Here is a 21,583-nt window from a genome sequence, read left to right on the forward strand (position 1 = left end):
TATCCACAGTGATAAGCAGACGCTGGATGCAGGAAGTCTGCTTATCCTATCCACAAGCATACAAGCTAATACTAACAACCACTAAAGTCTACATAAATGAATCAGTAACCGAAAGTGCACTGTAGAACATACAGTATATTATTGTGAAATAGGTAATTCTGCATGAGTACTTACCAACTGCTTGCTTTTGAGATTCTGTCGACCTAAATACCTGAGTTTTACTGTACTAAAAATAAGGGCACTGCAAGTAAAGACATGGTTGAAGTAAATACATACATACATAAACATTTTATTCAGTGCTGAAAAGAAATAGTTTGTATTTTTAAAATGTTTACATTAGCAGATGTAGCTGCTGCAGTTGCTGAGCGTCACAGTTCAGAAACACAAAGACTCCACACTGAGCAGAGAAACATCAAAGATTCGTTTGAGTTCACTGAGAAACAACTTCTGTTGCAGAATCCATCCACCAGGGATCATGGTGCACACTATCTAATAAAGGCCGGGTGAGAAACATTGAGAAGAAACACCTGTAGAAAGGTCAAAGTGTCTCTGGAACTTCATTCAGACCAGGGCTCCTTGGGTGGAGACAGGGAGGAAACTGAAATCTTCAAAAGGGAAAGTTCCTGTTGATAAGATTATCTACAGTCTACAACAACAGCTCACATGGTTAACTTAGATTAATGCCCATTTCTGCTTCACAACCAACACTGTTGTTAACAAAAACAATGTTTTTGTACTTGAAATAATTCCAGCCCTTTCTTTAAGGATACTGCCAGACGCCTACCTGTTAAAGGGAAAGCTGCATGACCTTTACTGTGAAAATCTTAGAGGAAGTGTCTAAAACAATAGTTTAACCTCCTGACATAACTGTTTGTACTGCTGAATTCATCAGGACAACAGTATCAGTGGTGCGATAATCCACACGTTCCTGTGCACAGTCCTCTCCCAGCTCCACTGGCTGCATCACTTGGCGGTGGCGTTCCCGTGGGGTGGCGGCTGCTGCTGAGGCTGCTGCTGCTCGGCCAGCGCCTGTTGCAGCCGGGTGCGTTTCCTGGAGTAGTGCTGCCAATGCAGCAGCTGCTGCTCATCGATGAACTTGGCGCATTGAGCGTTGACCAGCTCCTTCCTGAAGTGTTCGTACTGCAGCAGCTCCAGCATGTGCAGGCAGTGAGGATACCTGGGAGGACAGGTAAAAAGCAGGAAGTCAGTATTAAAATATGACACTGCGCTCTGAACACACTGTTTGTAATAACACACAGTTCTGAATAAACTATATGAGGAGCGGTGACGAGCAACATGAACACTTTCATGTTTCACACTTGGACATTTATAAACAAGAAGAAAACACAGAAAATCACCAGACTTGTACAGAGAACATGCTGAAATACAGTAGACTGTCTTACTTCAGGAATTTGGCGTACTCTGGTTCCTTCCAGTACAGCAGGTACTTCAGGTAGTTAATGAAGGTCCTCTCCCTCAGGAACCCTCTCTGAGCCAAAACTGCAGACACACACAGGTGACGGTCAGCAGTTTTGGCTGACAAGGTTGAAAAAGTTTACAGGAAACAACTACGAGCTCTGGCACTAAGTAAAGAGAAATATAGAGGTAAATAATTTAGATGTTTGTTGAGTTCATAAAATGTTTCCATAAATTAACGACTCACACAAACCCTGCAGAAAATACAACTGTACCTCAAATCAAATATGAGAAAGGAAAAACCCAAAATAAAATTTGGTGAAACCTCAGTGTTTCCAAAACTCTGACTGTTATAATAAAACACAATAACTAAAGGTGACGAGACCAGGACTGAGACCCAGGAACATCAGGGCTGCTGGACTCACAGTTCAGGTAGTTTGGGTTCGCCAAACACTGGACAAACTCCAGCTCCGACTGGAAACGGTTCCTGGCCTGCTCATCTGGACCACAAAACAAACAAACAAACAAACAAACAAACAAAGAGTCAAATAACATCCAGCAACAACATGAAGATGGCTGTGGGTGAAGAACAGGAGATTTAGAGAAACAAGTCTGACAGCACTTTTTAAATTATTTGCAGTGAATCTGGTTCCAGTAAATATTTGGCTTTAAAAAGAAACGAATAAAGTAAATGCCTCATATTCAAACACTCAGAAATACATAAGAGTCGTTTATGTCCAGAAAAAGGGGAAATTTTCCAGTGAAGTTTGGATGAGGCCGTGTCTTCAAGTGACAACAACCTGCCAAACATATAATTGTATAACTGACTGAATGAGACAAACACAGTTTCCTGTCGAGAGACGACACTTATGCTAGCAAGCTAAAGTTAGCTACAGCAGCAGCTACAAACCTGTTTCCATGACGGACAAAAACGGTCCTGACGACACAACAGTCGCTCCCTAAATATTAACGTGACTCTGAAAACGCTAAAAGTAACTAAACTAAAACACTAACACGTAACTGGAGAGCGCTGGTCTTTGTTTCTGTTGAAGTTTAATCACCGATATCAAAACTACAACGCCATATTGGCGTTCTTCTTCTTCGCTGGGGTTTCCACGACGACTAGCTTCCCGCCTTATTTGCCGAAAATCAGTTCGCTCTTTACGACAATTTACCGGTCATGGCCCTTGCTGTTCACTCTCCGACCAGTAGATGGAGACATTTGACCACAACTCCCAGATTTATCTTTTCTTATGATTTATTTTTATTTTACAAAGAAAGTCCGAGAGAAAACGCTTCATAACCTTTATTATTTATTTATTGTTTCATTATTTACAGAAACTTAAGAACCATTTCAGAAATACTGATGCAAACTGCACCTGAAGAAAACACGTGTGGGTAAATTATTATGATTTAAATGTGTGTGAGGATATTTTAAAGCACAATCAATTAATAGAAAGTCCAAAAATAAGCAAAAGCATCTTCAGTTACACTGAAATTGATTTTTAAAAATATAATTTTAATGTTTTAAGCAAGGCCACTCAACCATGACATTCTCCAAAATACAAGCTTTGCATCAATTCAGTATCACTGTTTCAATTATACAATCACAGGAATGTAGACAAATATTCCACTTTTATCAATACTAAGTTAAACTGTTAGCAACTGTTAATGGCACAAAACTATGAAAGTCATGTTATGTACAGTACTCATTCACACGCTCAGATAGAAACTATGGTACTCAACAAAACTCATATGTTTAAATAGAAAACCACACAAAACGTACAGAATATTTTATAGCTATGACTTAAAATGATTCCAGTTCACAGACAGAAAACTGCTGCTGTAGTCTCAGTCTCCCAAACAATGACTGCAAATAAAAACAAATGACTGTAATAAACCTTCTCATGGCTTTAACCAAAGTTCTGGGTGGAGGAATTATATATTTTCATAAAGTTATTAATTTATTTATATTAGTAGAACAAATCCATGTCTTTTTTTCATGTTTGCATCAGAGGCATGAATTTAATTTTCCTTGTTCTATAATTCTATCTGATCATATTTACCCTCTGTTTTCTGATTTGCCTTAACTTCCATCATGTTTGAGTCTAGATAAATTAAATATAACTTTGCATGTCACAGCATTAATCCACCAGTACAACAATAATACATCGCTGATTCATCCACCTGCTATTATGCTGATCAATCAACTGGTGTCTGTGAAATTCGACCTTTCATGCACACTGTCAAACATTTTCTGGTTTCAACCTCTAAAATATGAACATTCGATGCTTCTTAACATGTTATTGATGACGGTTGTGTTTACAGCTGCCCCTGGTCGCCAAAGATGAAATCCATGCAGGTTTAAAATGGGTAAATAATAAAACAACTAGAAATAATATTGTAGAACCTGAAATTGCAAAATGGATTGTTTAATATAATTTTAATCTAAATATTTTGGATTGTAGATGGCATGCATGGATTTTTCACATTAAAAGCCTTTCTTTGATCAAGGCGTAAAATGCCTTCCTTACACTTTTAGTTTGAAACACTTACAGGAAGTCTTAAATTCAGTGTTTCTGCTAAACTCGGGTCTTTCAGTGGAGTCTCACAACAAAACCACATCAGAAATGAGACGTTCCAGACATGATGTTTCTGATGGCTCAGAACCAGCTGCTGTAGGAAGACAAAACCAAAAAATCCACTTCACCCAACATCATCCAGACTCCAGAATCCTGAACCTTTTGGTCAAAAGGGTTTGTGGCAGTAGGTTGTAGAGGACACAGGTCTATACGGGTGCAGTGGTGTTGGCCCATGAAGGGAAGGAGTCCAGAGAAAACATGATGTGGCCCCAGCTGTTGATGGCCAGGCTGATGCAGCCGATCCCGATGATGTTCATCACCATGCCTGTTTTGGCCTGAATGGGAGATAGAGATTATGGCTTCATGGCTAGTCCCAATAGTTTTTTCCACATCCGCCAACACAAACAGGACTCACCATGTCAGAGACTTTGAGGAAACCGTAGGAGAAGACAATGGCATTGGGGGGTGTGGCCACGGGCAGCATGAAGGCGAAGGAGGCGCTGAGGGTGCAGGGGATCATCACGTACAGAGGGTTCAGGCTTACAGACTGGGACTGGGCAGGAACACACAGAAAAACATCCAGTAAATACAAGAGCACAAATGAGGATCCTGCAACCAGTTCACTGTTTTGTGTTTCTGTTGTTCACTTAAATTTTGACCTGTTGACTCTTTAATAAAAATGAAACCTCTGCTTTGTTTTTGCTGCTGCTCTCCATGAAACTCAGCATTTCCTGCTGAGAAGTTTCATGATAAAAGCCTCGGAGTGGCCGATGAAACATAATGTTTGTATGGAGACAGTGTTGTGTGTGTTTTTTGTTACCATGGAGGCCAGGATGGGCAGGAAGAGCGTTGCCGTGGCGACGTTGCTGGCACACTCGGTGAAGGTGGTGACGAGGAGACAGAGGATGATGGCGATGGCCCAGGGAGGGATGGAGTGTAGCGGCGTCATCTGAGCGCCGAGCCAGCGTGATAGGCCGGACTCCTGACGACACGTAAACACAACACAAGGCGTCAAGTTCGTCACGTTGACGTTTCTGTTTTCTGTTGAAGAGCCAAAGTACAACAACACACCTCGCTGCCTTTGGCCAGAGCCAAGCCTCCTCCCAGCAGCAGGATGATGTTCCAGGGCATCTTCTTCTGAGTCACCTGCCAGGTGAGCAGAGGAGGGGCGGGGCCTCGGGATTCCTGGGACTCTGATTTGATTTAAAAAAAAAAAAAAAATAAATATATATATATATATATATCACACACATTAAAATTGTCACTGGTTGCTGTGTGTGTGTTACCTGTGTGTTACTTGTGTGTGTTACTTGTGTGTGTTACCTGTGTTACCTACGTGTGTGACCTGTGTGTGTTACCTGTGTGTGTTACCTGTGTGTTACCTGTGTGTTACCTGTGTGTTACCTGTGTGTTACTTGTGTGTGTTACCAGTGTGTGTGTTACCTGGGTCAGGTGTCCTCCAGCAGCACAGGTAGCGCGGTGGCTCAGACGGGAGAACAAACAACAAAACAGCCACAAACAGAGCGACAGTCGCGTCAGTGACGAACCTGCAGAGAAGCAGAGACGGAGCTGAACCAACAAAAATCTAAATATTGTTTTCATAAGTTCACTTTTTGAATGTGACTGCTGTGTTTGAATTGAATGATGGTGAGTTGGTGTGAAGATGCCTCATAGTTGGGGGTGGAGTGCATCACTGATTGGTTTTACTAATTTTCTGTGTTTCCTGTAGTTTCTCCAGAAAAAACCTCAAACCGTCAGGAATGAAAACATTATAAAAAGGGTCAACAGATTAATCGAACTAATCAGAAAGGCGGAAATACTCCTCATCAAACTTCCAGTTCCTCGTCATGTTTACTCTCTTAACATTTCGCCTTTATTGACTCAGACCTGTTGCCAGCGTGGAGTGGACCCCCCAGTCCATGAATGGGGATTTCATCACAAAGTGTTTGTATTTGTATGCACCCAGAGGCCTGGGAGGACTGGGAGATTTCCAAATCCACCTCCCGTGAACAGTATGGGTTTTCTGTTGTGACGCATATTAAATCTGCCTTAATTCTGCTCAAACAAAATGATAAACTTGACAAGAAGGTGAATGTGGATCATTAAACACTTAGACTGAGTTTAACATGAGTGAACAGGAAAATGTAAAACTAACAGTTAACTGAACTGTAGAAAACAAGTTGAGTAAACATTGACTGAACTGACAGATTTTTCTCCTTTTACATTCCTAAGTTTCCAGAGTCAGGTTTTCATTTGACCTGTAGAAGTTAAAGCTGCAGCTGCTGAGGCCATTTTGTACCAACATCAGTACCAAGACACATCTGAGCTGCTCCCAGAGTCTTTGTTAAAGTCTGAATACACGAACCATCGGCTTCATTCGTGTCTGAAAAAAAACAACCAGGACCTAAGTTCATATGAATGGGTCCTTCAAAGTAAAAGAACAAGAGTTGAACTCTCTGCCAATGCATGCTGGGAGGTCTGATAGTTTGGTTTCTGTAAAAACATAATTGAACAAGTAGTTTGTTCATTCAGCTCATGAGTTAAGATGCAGGAACCAGAACAGCTCATGGTGACTCTGAATAGTTGAATTAACGTCAAACAAAACAAACATGGAGTTTACAAGAAAAACGAAGTAGATTCCAATAAATTTGTGAATCATGTTTCAGTGACTGGCGTCAGCTGATCAGTCACCTCACCATCAGCCTGTGCAAACAGGAAACATGTTGAAATCAATGGCTTGCATAAAAACTGCAGGCCATAGGTAACGTCCTGCCCCAACCCCCATCCTCAAAACCAGGACAGGTCTGTGCATCAACGTCCTGTGACCTTTAACTTGTTTGCTGCTGTTTGTGACTCATGACTCATGATTTTAAATGGATTTCAGCCTGTATGTATGTCAGCCCTGTATGTCTGTATGTGCACGTTTGTAACTGTCTGAACTGAAAACATGAAACTTTAAACCTCAGATTGTTATCGACTGTCTGTCTCTACAGCCTGAAAGAGACGGGAAGTGTTTTATCCTCCGATTTGTTTTTTTGACTCTCTGGATGCTCCTTTAGGGCCTGAATCTCATCTGGTATTTAATGAACATGGCACAAACGTGTCAGGACGAACAAGGCAAAGGGATGATGACCACACCGTGCTCCTGCTGGTCATGTGACCCAGATCTATGCGTAAGAAAACAGGAGGGATCCATGGGTGACACGAGGGTCTTAAGTTCGGTCTAATTAGAAAACAGGAATGATCATGTCTATCTTAGTTTACAATTTGTCCAGTTGTTCTAATGCACTGCTGCAGCAGGATCTTCTCCTCACAGTCTGAACACAGTCCAGAACACACTGTCTGAGAGAGGGACTGGGTCAGGCCACACCAGTGTCTGACTGATACACCAAATGTTGAGCTCTGTCGTATTCAAATATTTTGGTAGCTTTCATAGTAAACTTCAACAAGAGAGCACAGACAGAACAGCAGGACATGCAGTGACTGGATTTCTGCTGAGGAACGTGACCTAATATCATCCTGTAGTTTCTGTAATATGGACACATTTTCAAATAATCAGAGATGCTGGCTGTTGTTTAAAAGGTCACACTGTGTGTTAATTTGTGAAAATAGGCAGCGTCTGTGACCTACAGCCTAATAAAACAAGCAGGTGGACTCGGTTCAGTCCAGCACCACAGGTCGAACCCACAGCTCTGATGACCTGACATTAAAGTTTACCGTTTGTACCCAGGACACGTTTCCTCTGTTTGTTCTTCAGCCTCTGATTCCTGTTTGCTCAGCGATTTTGTCCTGAGGCAAAGTCTGCGTTAAACAGCAGTTTGGGTTCATGTGATCGTTTTCCACTTTACATTAATGCAGGACCAGCGCTCAACACACACACACACACACACACACGCACACACACGAAACACCTGTCAAACATGCACAGACTGAATCTGTGTTGAACTGAGACATGAGACATTCAAAGAGACAAGTGGATCCTTTAACTGTATTGATTCTAACGTTTCTTTGACCAATAATCGTGGTGAAAGGCCAGAGACTCATCCATAGACACAAACCATTAACCTACAGAAACGATAACTAGATGTGCTGTGTGTTGTGTGTTTTGGTGACCAGTTGTGGTCTGTCTGCAGGGTGGGCAACACATCACAGCTGGACTGGTTCTGACACTGAGCTACTGTAAACTGATGTTTCCAACCAGATGTTGCACCACTGGAACATTACAGCTGCAAACCAACCGACCAGGCCCCTGATCACTCTGGCAGCTTCTCTGGGCATGAGATTCACTCCGACACCTCAGCACTGCTTTGTTCCGGTACTCACTCGGACTTGGCATTGAAGACGTGCGTGGCCCAGCCGTCTATGAAATGGGGATCCCGTGTGAACCACAGCACCACCATGAGGATGAAGAGCGCCAGGACGCTGACCTCTGCGTAAGTCATGGGTCCCAGGCTTCGATGCTCGTTCCTAAACACTTCGTACACTGCTCTCTCCTTCTCCGACTGCACCGCCCCGCAGCCCCATGTCCTCCGCAGGCTGCAAACCACAGGAAGTCATTTTATAAATGGTCTATAAAATAAACCAGAGGTTGTGTCAACTGGATTTCTAGTTTTTAGGTCGAAACGTTTCACTACTCCAAGTAACTTCATCAGTCTAAGGGAAAGCTGGTGTGGGACTCACTTGCAGCCAATGTAGAGAAACTGCAGCCAGAACCAGGCGAGAGTCAGCATCAGCACCATGGTGGGGAAGGCGAATGCAAACCAGGACGCAAAGTTGATCACATCACCGTTCTGAGGAAAGAGTCTTGGAGAAAGAGCCACACACGGAGTTTAATTTGACAGTAACACGTTTCCTCCTGTGTGTGTGATAAAACCTACAGTGTGAATGTAAAACCTATGATGCAAAATGGAAAGATCATGTTTATAACTCATGACTTGGCTGCTGTTTCTGTATCAGCACCTACTGGCTCATCTGTCCCATCAGGACCAGGTTCGGTCCAGTTCCCGTCAGAGTAGCGATGCCCCCAATGCTGGCAGCATAGCACACACTCAGCAGGAGGCCTTTACTCATCTTCTTCCTCTCCTCCTCCTCCTCGTCTCTCAGCTCCTCCAGCTCCATCTGACAGTGGAACTCCTCCATGACTGCAACACACACTTTGTATAGTCTTTACACGTTTGATTTCAGCAGCCACGCATTATTAGCTACACCCCCAACTATATAAAATCATGAAACAACATGCAGAGACAGAAACATGCAACTTGCTGCCACGTTACAGACACTCTGACATGGTAACTCCACAGCCTCCTCTGAAAACTGTTCAGACACAAGTGGATAACGGGATGTCTTTAGTTTCAGAGTGGAGCTCCTCTGTGGACTCACCAGGCCCTCTGTTGGTGCTGTCCGATGGAGGTTTGTCCTGTGGTGCCGGTTTGACAACCTCCTGTCCATCCATCTGACCCTCTGACCAGACTTTCTGCTCAGAGGTCGTGTAGTCTCGTGTCTCGGTTGCCACATTCAGGCCTGTGAGGAAACACACACCACAAGCATGTTAAGACTGTAGAAAAACCTGGTTACTTGTGTACTTCATGTGGCTTTGGCAGAGTCATCAATCTGAAAGCAGTACATGCACATCCATCACCCCAACCTCCACCCCTTTGCTCTTCTCCTCCTGACATAAAGGTCTTGCAGAAGCAGGATGTCTGACCTGTGGGATCACTTGGACCTTTCTCCAGGACAGTTCTATCCTGATGGTCCTCGTGTAGAATGACGCTGCTATTCTGACTCTTGGAAGAAGGTTCAGAGTCTACATTGTTGTGGAGCTGGTCCAGGACGGCCTGCACAATGGGTACAATCATGGCAGTAGTGGCTGTATTGCTGATCCACATTGACAGGAAGGCTGTAACTCCCATAAACCCTAACATCAACCTGAACGGGAGAGAAGATGATCAAAAACATCATCAAACCAAGCAAATGAGCATGCTTAGTTACCTAACAGGCTAAACCCTACACTGAGTCCATTAGGTGACTCACAGGGCGGGTCGGACCCCGACGAGCAGCAGCACCCGAAGCGCAATGCGTTTGTGGAGGTTCCAGTGCTCCACGGCCACGGCCACCATCAACCCCCCCACAAACAGCATGTTGGTGTCCTTTAGGTAATGCATACACACCTGAAAAACAACACACACAATTTACAGGACATCACTTTTAATTCCAATGGAATTAAAAGTGCTAACTTTGTATGCAAACATGAAGGGACTCAGGTGGCTATCTGGTTTTCATGTGAAGTCCTGGGCCACATAGACCACACGACCCTGGTGTAATCACTTTTATTTTCAGACTGAAACGAACAAGCAGGCACAACTCATTAACCCAGTCCCAAAACCTTCCCTTGGTGCTCCAGTCCAGCAAACCTGTGCCCATCCACAGTACCCCTGAACCCCCAGACCTGTTACTTCCCTACAGGAACATGTGTAACACACAACAACAGGTGCAACCATAAACAACACAACAGTAAAACCAGGACTGCGTCATGAAGCAGTAGTTGTTAGAGTACAGTGTGTGCGTCTGGCCTTACGTCTTTGGACTCCATGATGCCGAGGACAGGGAACAGGATGGTCGGCAGCAACGCCGTCACCGCCAGCGGCAACACCTCAGTGCACCAGTACACCGCCATGAGGGCGATGACATAAGCACAGGCAGCCTCCTGCACACACAAACATGTTCACGTTAAAACGAATAAACTCCTCCAAATTCCCACAACAATAGTTTTCATCTGCATGAAGCAGAAGTTTGAGACCATATGTCACGGTAATGTGACTAAATGACTTTCTGTTGTAATTATCACACAAACCATGAAGTTATGAGATGTAGCACATAGAGTGAAAAAGCCTCAGATTAGCAGAAAACATCCATGGCTGTTCCATTAGACAATGAAGGTCTTTTAACCTTAATGAAGTTATTTTAACCCAAACCACCACATTTTTTAACCAAACCAAGTCATTTCTTTGCCTAAACCAGAGAAATGGTTCCATGACCATGTTATTACAGCACTGAGACTATTAGGATACACAGCTGATGGAGCTTGAGATTATATCAGACAAGATGGTGTCATCAGCATATAAACAGAGACTACCTAGGTCTCCATTGAAATGTAATGTAAATTTGAACTCAGTGAGGTCTTCAACCCATTTGCATCAGAATTTACTCTCCACATGTTTTAAAATTTTCTAATTTTCCAACAGGGTTTTTTAAAATGCATAATAAACAGATGGATATCCAGTAGTGAGATAAACTACAGAGTAGTAACCCCTAGCAGTGTCAGCTTTCACTAAACCTTACTCTTTTAACCAAGGCTGAGTCATAACTGGTGCAGCAAAGTGTTGCCACTGTTTTCTGAAATAACACTGCTAAGCTAAGTTTTGTTTGGGTTAAGTGTCAGTATATCCGAGCATCACTGGAGACCTGGAGACATTCTATACATATATTCTGCAGCTTTGATCATATCTCAGAACGTGAAGTCTAGTTTTCAGGTCTTTGCGACCATTAAGACTAAACTAAACTAAACCAATGTAGTGAGAACACAGCGAGGACTGTACAACAATGAGGTGCAATGACCTGCAGAACCCCAGTGGCTGCTGGGAGACCACTGACTTGATAACAGGACTGACTCTGTCCAAACACAGTGACTGTTTTCATTACCCAGTGCAGTCACACACACCTGCTGTGATGATGAAGCTGTGAGGTGTTGATTTCTGGGAAAAGTTATCAGAGACTTTTAGTAACAGAAACAACCAGACAGGTTTCTTTAAGGTTTCACTGTGAGACCTTTACAATTCAAACCTCATCGTTAAACTGATATTTGAGCCTGATGGAAACTTGGATTTCAATCAAACATACACAAAAGAAAAATATCATTTAAAATGCTTTTTCTACATATTTAGGGAGGTCATGATTTTTTTATATATATTGTTAATTTAAATTTAAATTCACTTCCATGAGTTAATGTTGTGTATGAATGTTTTGTCATTTTTTCCATTTAGAGATAAATAAAGTTCATCTCATCTCATCACGTGTGTTTTCACATTATTTTCCAGCTGGATGATTATGTTGGAAGAAATACATTCAAACTACAAATATATTGGATCTGCCTTCAATTTAAAAAGATATAAAACAAAAAAAATCATCAAACTGATGCAAGAACCTGACAAAAGCAGATGAATCTCTGGTCCTGGTGGTTGAAGACCAAAAGCTAAATAACGTCAGAGCAGCCACTGGATGTTGTTCTTTGAGTTTTTCTGGAGAAATAACTTCAGAGAAACGCCTGTTGGTGATTGACTGGTTTGTCAATCAGTGATAGTTGTTCTGCTCTGAGCGGCTGAACGGGGACAAAACACGAGGACTTACTGGTTTTTTGAACCAGCTGACAAGGATAAATGGGGAGTGATCACCATAACTGGTTCTAACTGGTCAGAAGGTTCAGCTAAGTGGCTGAACTGGTTAGTCAGTCATAAACTGGTCCATCTACTAAAGCTTGTTAGTACGGTGATCACTTAAACTGGTTAGTGCCCAGCAAACTGGAAACTTGAACTGGCTGGTTTTAATACAAAAAGTGTTTCCACTGCTGAGCTGAACTGGTCAGCACTGGGTAAACTGGTTCTGTTCACTAAACTGGCCAATGAAATCGGTCAACTTCCATGTAAATAAACTGGCTAGAATGGTCCTAACTGGCTGCTGTGACCGGACCAGTACAACTGTTCAGTAAATTGGTAACTTAAAGTGGTCAGTGTTGCTGAACTGGCAAACTCTAAAATGTTAAATTATTCCAGTCAGCAATCAGTAAACTGGTACTGAACTGGTAAATGCTCAGTGGTTGGTTAGAGAACAGGTTAGTAAACTGGTCACTGAACTGCTCCGTGAACTGGTAATTTGTTAAGTAAAGTGGTACGTAAACTGGTCAGTGAACCAGTAAGTAAACTGGTTAGTAAACTGGTCAGTGAACCAGTAAGTAAACTGGTTAGTAAACTGGTCAGTGAACCAGTAAGTAAACTCATCTGTAAAATGGTCAGTGAACTGGTCTCACCGTGGTGCTGATGGCGAGCGGCAGCAGGATGAACGGGCTGCAGACGAGGACGATGACACCCTTCAACCTCCAGACCTGCCGCAACATTTTCACCCACAAAGGAAGAACCGACATCAGTGAAGATGATGTTGAAGATGATGATGATGATGTTGAAGATGATGATGATGATGTTGAAGATGATGATGATGATGATGTTGAAGATGCTGATGATGAGCAAGTAATGTCAGAGTTGTTCTGTGTGGATGAGTCTGGTCCCAGTCCACTGCTCACACTCGGTCTGCTGCTGTTCTCTCTGTCCAACACATTTGAGATGCACCTCACGGTGGAAACTAAACATTAACTTCATGTGTGTTACTACACACACTGTGCCCCTGCAGACGTTATCTAAACTCTCACCAGAGTAAACACAGAAAATGAAATCAGCTCTGTTTACATCAGGCCCAACTCACCTCTTCTTCCTCAACTGATTCAACAAATCGCCGCATTTTCTGCAGTTTTTCAGTGAATCCACTGATCTGGATTATCAGACCACAACCTCTACCTTAACGCACATTTGAAGAAAGTCCCTACAAACAAAATTAGTTTAGTCATTTAGTGTGTGAATTTGTGATGTGAGGAAGTTTAATGACCAGAAATGATCTTTGTGCACTCCAACCTCCAGGTGAAGTGAAGTTTAAATGAATGTTCTGTGGATTTTTAAAGACGACTCGTGTCGTGACTGCTGAAAGGGATTTGATCGTATCATTAGTGAACTCCCTGTTTTGTGCTGTTTTCTATGTATTTGCTCGTGGAGTTCTGTGTTTCTTGCATCAATGTATGTACAGTTTATAGTGTTGTGTTTTGTGTTGTCTGTATGTGCTTTCGTGTTGAGGCCCAAGTGGAAACAAATTAGCAACTAGATAAACTAGAAATGCTGTGGCATGTCACTCTGGTTCATGATATATTCTTGTTCCTATAAAAATAAACAAAACACCAAGTATTAAATTATCTGCACTAAAATAACAGAATCTGCATTTGATCAAAAAGATCTTTCTGTGACTTTGTAGGTTTAAATAATTGTTTGAAATGATCTGACATTACCTTTAATTTGAATTCACTGCATTTTTGTTTGGTTATGAAATATGTCTCCTCTTTCTTCACCATGTGGTCCCTCTCCTCTCTTGGTCCTGGAGTTTTTTCTGTCTTCATCCTGCTGGGTTTGGACTGGATGGAGCTGAGTCTGACAAAGAGCTTTTGTCTGAGAGAGACGGGGCTGGTTCATCCAGTAAACCTACACTGGACATTTCAGTAAAAAAAAAATCTAAATGAAGAAGTTTGTGCTGAATCCACTGAATCTGTGAACATTTTTCAAACAATAAACTCTTCATATAATAAAACGTTGAATTAAGCAGAGACACATTAATGATAGTGCAGAGTACTTGTTATACTACTACAAATACAAGTAACTTAAAGCAGGTACTGTTATTGTACTACAATTGTTATAAATTAACAAGCAGAGAAATGTATGAACTGAAAACAACAACGATAAAGACACTAAGAACAGTAACTGTGTAATAGTGAAAGTAGAAATATTTAAATAAATAAAAACTATAGTAGTTATGTCAGTCAAAATACTCAGTGGTAGAAAGTAATTTATATGCAGCTCTATACTTGCACTGTACTACATGTTTCAGTTCAGTCTGGTACCTGATTGAGAACTGGTTCTTCACGTCAGTCCAGTGAAGTGAGATCTGACTTTATCCTCTGCTGACACCTTGTGGATACACAGTGAACTGCGTGTCTGAATGAAGGCTGCAGCGCCATCATCTGTACCCCCTAAGTCCTAACCAGGGTCCCAGGGATCTGCTGGAGCCTATCCCAGTTCTCTTTGGGTGAAAGGCAGGGGTCCACCCTGGACAGGTCCCCAGTCCATCACAGGGCCACATAGAGACAAACAACCTCACACACTCACACTCACTCCTATGGGCAATTTAGAGTCACCAATCAACCTGACATACATGTTTTTGGACTGTGGGAGGAAACCAGAGTACCTGGAGAAAACCCACACAAGCACAGGGAGAACATGCAGACTCCACACAGAAAGGCCTCTGATGGGTTTCGAACCAGGAACCTTCTTGCTGTGAGGCAACAGTGCTGACCACTAACCCACCATGCTGCCCACTTTTAGTCTCAAAATAGAAAAACAGAACTGGAAATGATTGAGGTTGCTGTGTGATGAAACCTTCTCAGTCTGTGGCACTTTCACCATGAGATTAAAGTCCATATTTTTCTAAGTGAATCTCCCAGTGAAGTCAAAATGGTGACCTCTGCTGGAATATTCCTCACACTGCACGTGTCTGCATGTGTGCACAGTACAAATGACTGGAGGGCAGCCAGAAGCCTGTGTGGGAGGAGCTGGAAGGCTTTTCTTTCTACTGTTAACACACTTCAGCCTGAGCTTTGCAGGCCTGTTGAATGTGTGTCAGCCTGTTCATGTGAGTGAGGACATCACCCTGGTAAATAAACCATCATTGATTTGTGCTCTGGGTGTTATTTAGCTCGTACAGAGGAAATCAATTTTAAAACAAACCTGATTTCAGACTCACGTCGTCTCAGAGACCAGTGGTGGGTCTGTGGTGAGACCATTTACTTTGTTTACTTGTGCTTAGGTCTGTTGATTAGTGTAGCATTATTTTACTTGAGTGAAATTAGCATCACCAATCAATAATTAGGTCAAAATTATGGCCTAAGACTCCACGTAAAGTGCCTTGAGATAATTTTTGTTGTGATTTGGCTCTACACAAATAAAAAACGAAAATGGTTATGACCTGGATCATTATTATGAGACACATCAATAAATATGTTCCAAAATATATAAACTCTCATTACGACGTCGTGTTTACTGCTGGGCTAAAAACTGTGGCATAAAGTCCAACCCACTAGAAACAAATGAGTTCACTCTGAGAACACTAATGAATTAATTTATCTCCAGTCATCATTTACAGCCAAATCAGTGAAAGCAAAGTGTTTTTCCAGCCTGTCTGTGTAGTAACCAGAGACGCAGCCATGGTCAGTGCTTAGTTGATTTTTAACCAGCCAACAGGTGGGCGGCAGTTGTTGAGTCCAGGCACTACTCTGTCCAGCTTAGAGAAGTTTCACCACATCTGTCCTTACACTTATTCTATTCATCTCATCTTTTAATCCTTTTGTTCCTCATCGTCTGCCTCCACATTAGACACAGTCCAGGTGAGTTCAGACCATCTTTGACTTCACTGAATCCGTCTTTGCTGCGCTCTGGGTAGAAAGTATTCGTGATTGCAGATCTGCTGCAGTTATCTGTCATTTACACAAACGAAGTGAAAGCTCTTTACGTTGCAGCTTCACTGATCCATGGGTGCAGTTGGTGCATATTGTACACGACTGTATATGTGAGCCTTATCACGTATACAGTAGTGGCAGATCCATCAGGTTCATGTAGTTCAGATATCGTGTGCTCTGTGTATTCAGTGTGCTGCAGCTGAGCCAAGAAAAGGTTCTGAAACAGTAACCTTTAGTCTGCTGGCAAACACAGCAGCCATGTCTGAGCACTCAGCTGGCTCTGAACCTGCTAAGCCACAGGTTGCAGCACCGTCACTGTACAGATGTGGGTCTGTTGGCTGGGGTCTGAACTAAAATATCTCCACACATACCTGATGGGTTGGTGTATACTGGTGGAGACGCTACTGCTAGCAGGCTAACACGCTAGGATGTTTTCATCTGCATGTACAGCATTGCTTCTTATTATAATGGAGGCCTTGACTGCAGTGCTCCCAAAGCAGCTCAGAAACATGGACACGTCCCCGATCTTATCCTGTTCAGGTGGTCAAGAGGAATTTAAAAAAATCACTGTCAATTCGATTCAGGTCAGAGTCCTCTGAGACGTGCCATCTCGTAAGATAAACACTGTGGTTGCTTGTTCCCTACGAAAAATCTCCATCATCAGACATGTAGTGGACAACAGAGCCAGATCTTATCAGTGTCATAGCTCTGATGGAACTGTCTTACTCTGTTTTTCAGACTGGCTGTTTGAATATGAAGCTGTGTCTTCTTCTTCTCTTGCTTTGCCTGTGTCGCCTGGGACTGACTGTAAGAAGAACCTCAGTCCAGTAAACATTCAGCACTAAAGCAAAATTGTTAATTCTGTCTTTTTCCTGTTCAGTCGTTTTCAGAAAGCGAACCCTGTCTGTCCTTGTGTCTTTAGGACGAGCCCACTCCGGGAGCTCCTCATGTTTCTGATCCTGAAGTGAAGGAGAAAGAGGAGAAGGTTTACAGCTGTGGAGGAAGGCGGGTGTTCAGCCCTGAGGAACACCAGGCAATAGGGGGCGCCATAGAAAGACTGGGTTTACAGCTCCTGGAGAATCTTCCCACTGGTCCCCAGCAGCCAAACGTCATCCTGTCACCTCTCAGCCTGGCCTTTGCCCTCGCTCACCTCACCTTAGGTCAGTCCAAGTTTGGTTGTGGTGTTTCATGAGACTCAAGAATTCTTCATCGGGTCCACAGTGAGCAGGAGTTTTACCATTTTTGGCAATCTGTTTCACTGTCCAGACAGTGATGGTCATCATCAGGACTCATGAAGAGCTAAATATTCTACACTGTTGTGGCCCAGAGGGATTTTCGAAGGCTGGATCCTCTGGTTTCATACTTTTTGCCTTGTACCATCTTGTTTTATTTCACTGATCCTGAAAATGACTCAAACTGGGATGATTTTTCCTGCAGGTGCTCGCAGCGAGACAGAGCAGCTGCTGCTGAAGAGCCTTCATGCCCACAGTGTGCCGTGTTACCATCACATCCTGGGAAGCCTTGCATCTCATTTCAGCAACATGTCACTGGACGTGGCAGCACGCATGTACCTGAGACCAGGTGGGTGGTGATCAGTGTTGAACTGGAGATGGGTTTTAAGAGGCCTGGTGTAAAAATCACCTTTTGTATTTTCTCCTTCATCTCTCAGGATTTCAGGTGAAGTTGTCTTTTGTTGAAGACTCTCTGGACAGGTATGAGCTCTTCTGCCCATATACAAACACTGATGGACTTAAAACAACTTGTTTTTAATTGGATTGTAAAGATCATGCAGATGTTTGAGTTCAGACTGAACTTGCTAACTGAGACACATATAGTATGCACATCATGAGTGAATAATATTGTCACTTGGTTCAACACAGCTTTGTTTATGTGTCGTTCTTTACTGCTCCAGGTGTCAACAAGGCCAGAACAGGGAGGCAGAATTAAAACTTACCTACCTAACTAGCCGTGTATGATTCTCTTACATAGACACCTGCTGATACACTGACTGATATGTGCTGTGTTTGCTGTGAAGTCAAATTAAAGATTTTTTCAGGTACCAGTCCCGACCTGTCCCCCTTGTCTCTGTGGAGGAGGTCAACCAGTGGGTGGAGATGGTGACCAACGGTCACATCCCCAACTTCCTGGACAGTATTCCACAGGACGTGGTGCTTATGCTCATGAACGCTGTATATTTCAAAGGTGAAGGCTCATCTCCATCGCCCTGTGTAGGCTACACTGTCTGCATTGCACTTTCCTCTCAATCAGACTGAGCTGTTTTCCATCTTTTGGGCTTTTCAGCACAAATGTCAGTGTAAGTGGCTGGTTGCCATCCACGTTTGTTTTGGTAGGAGAACACATGACATCTGATGTTTGAGTCTTTAATAGATTTATTCAGGTGGAAGGTTTAATCTTCTTCTGACTGTCAAAGACTTGTCCCTTGTTGGGGTTGGTGGAAATAATCTTTCTGTGTGGTTTGTCCAGCCTGTGTAGACCACAGCTGGTCTTGGTTTGTCCCAGGGTTTAGTTAAATACAGAGAAGACATGAACAGGGTCACATATGACCATGAAGTCCTGCACACAAGGGAGTCATTAATCCTTGGCAGCAAACTGTTTCATTACATGGTGAAAACTATGGTTTGTACCAGAGGAACATCATAAATCATCAGCAGTATACATCCACACTATCAGGCACATATCTGTGGCAGAGTCCACTGCTCATCTAATAAGGTCCGAACAAAAAAGGAGATTTCTCTTTAACTCTTGCTCCTCTCTTCAGGTGAATGGCAGACACGATTTGACCCCATGGTAACCTCAAAGGGAGTGTTCTACGTGGACAACCAGAACTCAGTGTCTGTGGACATGATGAAGTCTGCCCATTACCCTCTTCGCCTGCTGGATGATCCAGAACTGGAAGCACAGGTACTGCAGATGTTCATGTGTACATTGGTGATGCCCTCAAGCCTTTTCCACACCAATGCATGACATTCCACCCCCATGCATGAGAATCGTAGGTGTCCTGCCAGGACTTTCTGGATTTCCAGCCCTTTGCCCTGGTGTCCCGGTGGGAATGCCCTTTGCAGTGTTGCTATTGCAGTACCTGGACTCAGACTGTAAGAAACTTAGGGGAGGAATTCTGAGTTGATCTGCTGCTCCCTTACCACACAAGGCCTCTTTGAGGTAGTTTGGGAGTCTGATCAAGACTCCTCCAAGAATCCCCCCTTTTGAGAACTTTAGTAAGAGGATCAGGAAGAGGTGGAGGATGTTTATGCAGCCTTTCGTAGCCTGTGGTTATTGACCAGAAACATGTGACCATGGTTCAAATAAGTCATACGTCTCATTTTTGCCTCATAGTGTGAATTGCTTTCTTTTCCTTTTCACCTTTTCACCATGTGTTCCTTCAGTCTATAGGCTGGAGATTAGTCTATATAAGACAATAAGAAGAAATCCATTTTCTCTCAAACAGGTTGCCAGTTTTCCTTTCAAAGGAAACACCAGCTTCTTAATCGTCCTGCCCTTGCCAGGAAAAACAAACGTGTCGTCGTTGCTTCCCAGACTAAACCTCTCTGAGCTCTACAGACGTCTGCCCGAGGAGAAAACAATGCAGGTCAACTTACCAAAGGTGAAGCTGCAGTATCGCAAGGAGCTCCAGGAAGCACTGACCAACATGGGTGAGAATACTGGCCAGAGAAAACTACACAGACACATCCACTCCACTTCCAAATGGCTAAACACACACTTGTTGTTTGGTCCTCGGACACACAGGACACGTGAAAACTGGCCCGATTATTGTAATGTGAATGTGTCATTCTGGTTTTGCATGAGTTTCCTGAGCATCTGCAGCACGCTGCTGGTACCTGTGGACTTTTAGGCTGAAACTGAAACTGAATGTATTTCACCTTGAGAAAATAAATGACCTGACTTGCAGCAACGTTTTCTTTCCACATTTAAGTGCAAATCACACGGATCATCCTCATCTGTAAAGCTGTAACTTCTAGCTGTGCACCAGCAGACAGATATAGCCATTCAGTCTTTAACTTTCCCTCTTCGCTCTCCCTTTGGTTCTCAGGCCTTGGTGCTCTGTTTTCGGGTCCTGACCTCTCTGGGATTTCTGACCAGCCTCTGAGGGTGACAGGTGTCCGCCATGCCTGCACCGTGGAGCTCAGTGAGGAAGGTGTGGAAGCGGCAGCGACCACCGCCGTAACCTCCATGCGCTCCGTCTCCCTCTTCTCTGTCAACTCCCCCTTTGTCTTTGCACTTGTTGATGATGCCTCCCTGACCCCCCTCTTCATGGGCATCGTCACGAACCCGGCCCCCGACAATGACCCCATGATCAACGATGGCCCCCAGGACAACAACACCATGAGCGACCAACCTGTGATGGACGATGTCAGGATAAAGGTGTTAAATAGTGAAAACAGCAATACGTTGTGCAACCAGAAAGCAGGAGGCAGCAACATGGCGTCCTGCAGCGCCCCCGCTGGTGATATGGAGCAGCCGCAGCAGGTAAACGGTCTGGAGACGACACAGGAAGAAGAAACCTGCTCCAAGCCAGATGACTCTGCTCATGCCTGAAGCTTAAATCTTACTTGTTGAAGGGATTCTGTGATATTTTGGAAAATGACGCTCACTCGCATTGTTGGTGACTGATAGATTGACCCCCCACTCTCAGCAACCATTTAGCCTAGCTTAGCATAAAGACTGGACACAGGGGGAAATAATCTGCCTACCAGTGCTAATCAACATGCTACTACTTGTTTGTCCATTTTCACGTAACTTTGCAAGAAAGCAAATAAAGAAATGTCCCAAACAGACGAAGGTTTCCTCTGAAGTCGACCTGAGACAGGAAACATGCAGCACTTCCTGTTTGGCTCAGGAGGCCGTAGTTCTGAATTACAGTGATCAGTGCTGAGTTCATGTGAAAGAGTCGACAATTCAATAAAAGAGAGTTAGCCGTCTGCTGTGACACTGAAAGGGTTTCAGGGTTTTACTGCTGGTGTAAAGAAGCACAGCACTGTATCCACACACAGAGGACACATGGACGGTTTCATACAAAACACAATATTATTCCAACACTTCATACATTATGATGCTCCATGTGTTTCCTCTGATGATGGTTTGTCTACAGTGTGTTGATTTTAATTGGAATTCCAGTCAGGAACGATGAAGCAGTGACACGAGTGAACAACACTTCACCACTGCAGCACTG

The 21,583-nt window shown here is 43.3% G+C and overlaps 3 protein-coding genes across 4 annotated transcripts; 1 reads left to right on the forward strand and 2 right to left on the reverse strand.

Annotated features, from left to right (window-relative positions):
* Positions 1-259: 259 nt before the first annotated feature.
* Positions 260-2,533, reverse strand: med31 (mediator complex subunit 31). Its single transcript, XM_026328726.1, has 4 exons — positions 2,327-2,533; positions 1,842-1,916; positions 1,404-1,500; positions 260-1,177 (listed from the first exon to the last, which is right to left on the reverse strand). Exons 1-4 carry the CDS (start codon positions 2,334-2,336, stop codon positions 964-966), a joined length of 396 nt encoding a protein of 131 aa, XP_026184511.1. The 5' UTR covers positions 2,337-2,533; the 3' UTR covers positions 260-963.
* Positions 2,534-2,914: 381 nt separating this feature from the next.
* Positions 2,915-13,366, reverse strand: slc13a5a (solute carrier family 13 member 5a). The gene is made up of 13 exons (XM_026328725.1): positions 13,078-13,366; positions 10,573-10,701; positions 10,029-10,165; positions 9,703-9,923; positions 9,378-9,518; positions 8,962-9,139; positions 8,679-8,801; positions 8,322-8,534; positions 5,442-5,545; positions 5,070-5,191; positions 4,819-4,980; positions 4,414-4,551; positions 2,915-4,333 (listed from the first exon to the last, which is right to left on the reverse strand). Exons 1-13 carry the CDS (start codon positions 13,189-13,191, stop codon positions 4,205-4,207), a joined length of 1,911 nt encoding a protein of 636 aa, XP_026184510.1. The 5' UTR covers positions 13,192-13,366; the 3' UTR covers positions 2,915-4,204.
* A 2,172-nt stretch (positions 13,367-15,538) lies between these two features.
* serpinf2a (serpin peptidase inhibitor, clade F (alpha-2 antiplasmin, pigment epithelium derived factor), member 2a) lies at positions 15,539-21,331 on the forward strand. 2 transcript variants are annotated; one of them, XM_026328559.2, is made up of 9 exons: positions 15,539-15,572; positions 17,113-17,181; positions 17,297-17,534; positions 17,812-17,955; positions 18,044-18,086; positions 18,431-18,576; positions 19,154-19,296; positions 19,841-20,045; positions 20,444-21,331. In XM_026328559.2, exons 2-9 carry the CDS (start codon positions 17,128-17,130, stop codon positions 20,947-20,949), a joined length of 1,479 nt encoding a protein of 492 aa, XP_026184344.1. In that variant the 5' UTR covers positions 15,539-15,572; positions 17,113-17,127; the 3' UTR covers positions 20,950-21,331. The 2 variants fall into 2 exon arrangements, with proteins under 2 accessions (XP_026184344.1, XP_026184343.1); XM_026328558.2 differs by lacking the exon at positions 15,539-15,572 and adding an exon at positions 16,166-16,302.
* The last annotated feature ends 252 nt before the right edge of the window (positions 21,332-21,583 follow it).

This window comes from Mastacembelus armatus, chromosome 14, assembly GCF_900324485.2.
Source record: "Mastacembelus armatus chromosome 14, fMasArm1.2, whole genome shotgun sequence".
Lineage (NCBI taxonomy): Eukaryota > Metazoa > Chordata > Actinopteri > Synbranchiformes > Mastacembelidae > Mastacembelus > Mastacembelus armatus.

Bases quoted from the DNA above. Each gene is read 5' to 3' on its own strand.
- med31 (XM_026328726.1), bottom strand. The intron at 1,501-1,841 runs GTGAGTCCAGCA...GTGTGTCTGCAG, and splicing joins GAACCCAAACTACCTGAACT to TTTTGGCTCAGAGAGGGTTC. The intron at 1,178-1,403 runs GTAAGACAGTCT...CTGTCCTCCCAG, and splicing joins GAGTACGCCAAATTCCTGAA to GTATCCTCACTGCCTGCACA.
- slc13a5a (XM_026328725.1), bottom strand. From the start codon at position 13,191: ATGTCGGTTCTTCCTTTGTGGGTGAAAATGTTGCGGCAGGTCTGGAGG. The intron at 10,702-13,077 runs GTGAGACCAGTT...TTGTGTGTGCAG, and splicing joins CGCTCGCCATCAGCACCACG to GAGGCTGCCTGTGCTTATGT. The intron at 5,546-8,321 runs GTGAGTACCGGA...GCTTCTCTGCAG, and splicing joins GTCTTCAATGCCAAGTCCGA to GTTCGTCACTGACGCGACTG.
- serpinf2a (XM_026328559.2), top strand. From the start codon at position 17,128: ATGAAGCTGTGTCTTCTTCTTCTCTTGCTTTGCCTGTGTCGCCTGGGA. The intron at 17,956-18,043 runs GTGGGTGGTGAT...TTCATCTCTCAG, and splicing joins ACGCATGTACCTGAGACCAG to GATTTCAGGTGAAGTTGTCT. The intron at 20,046-20,443 runs GTGAGAATACTG...TTTGGTTCTCAG, and splicing joins GGAAGCACTGACCAACATGG to GCCTTGGTGCTCTGTTTTCG.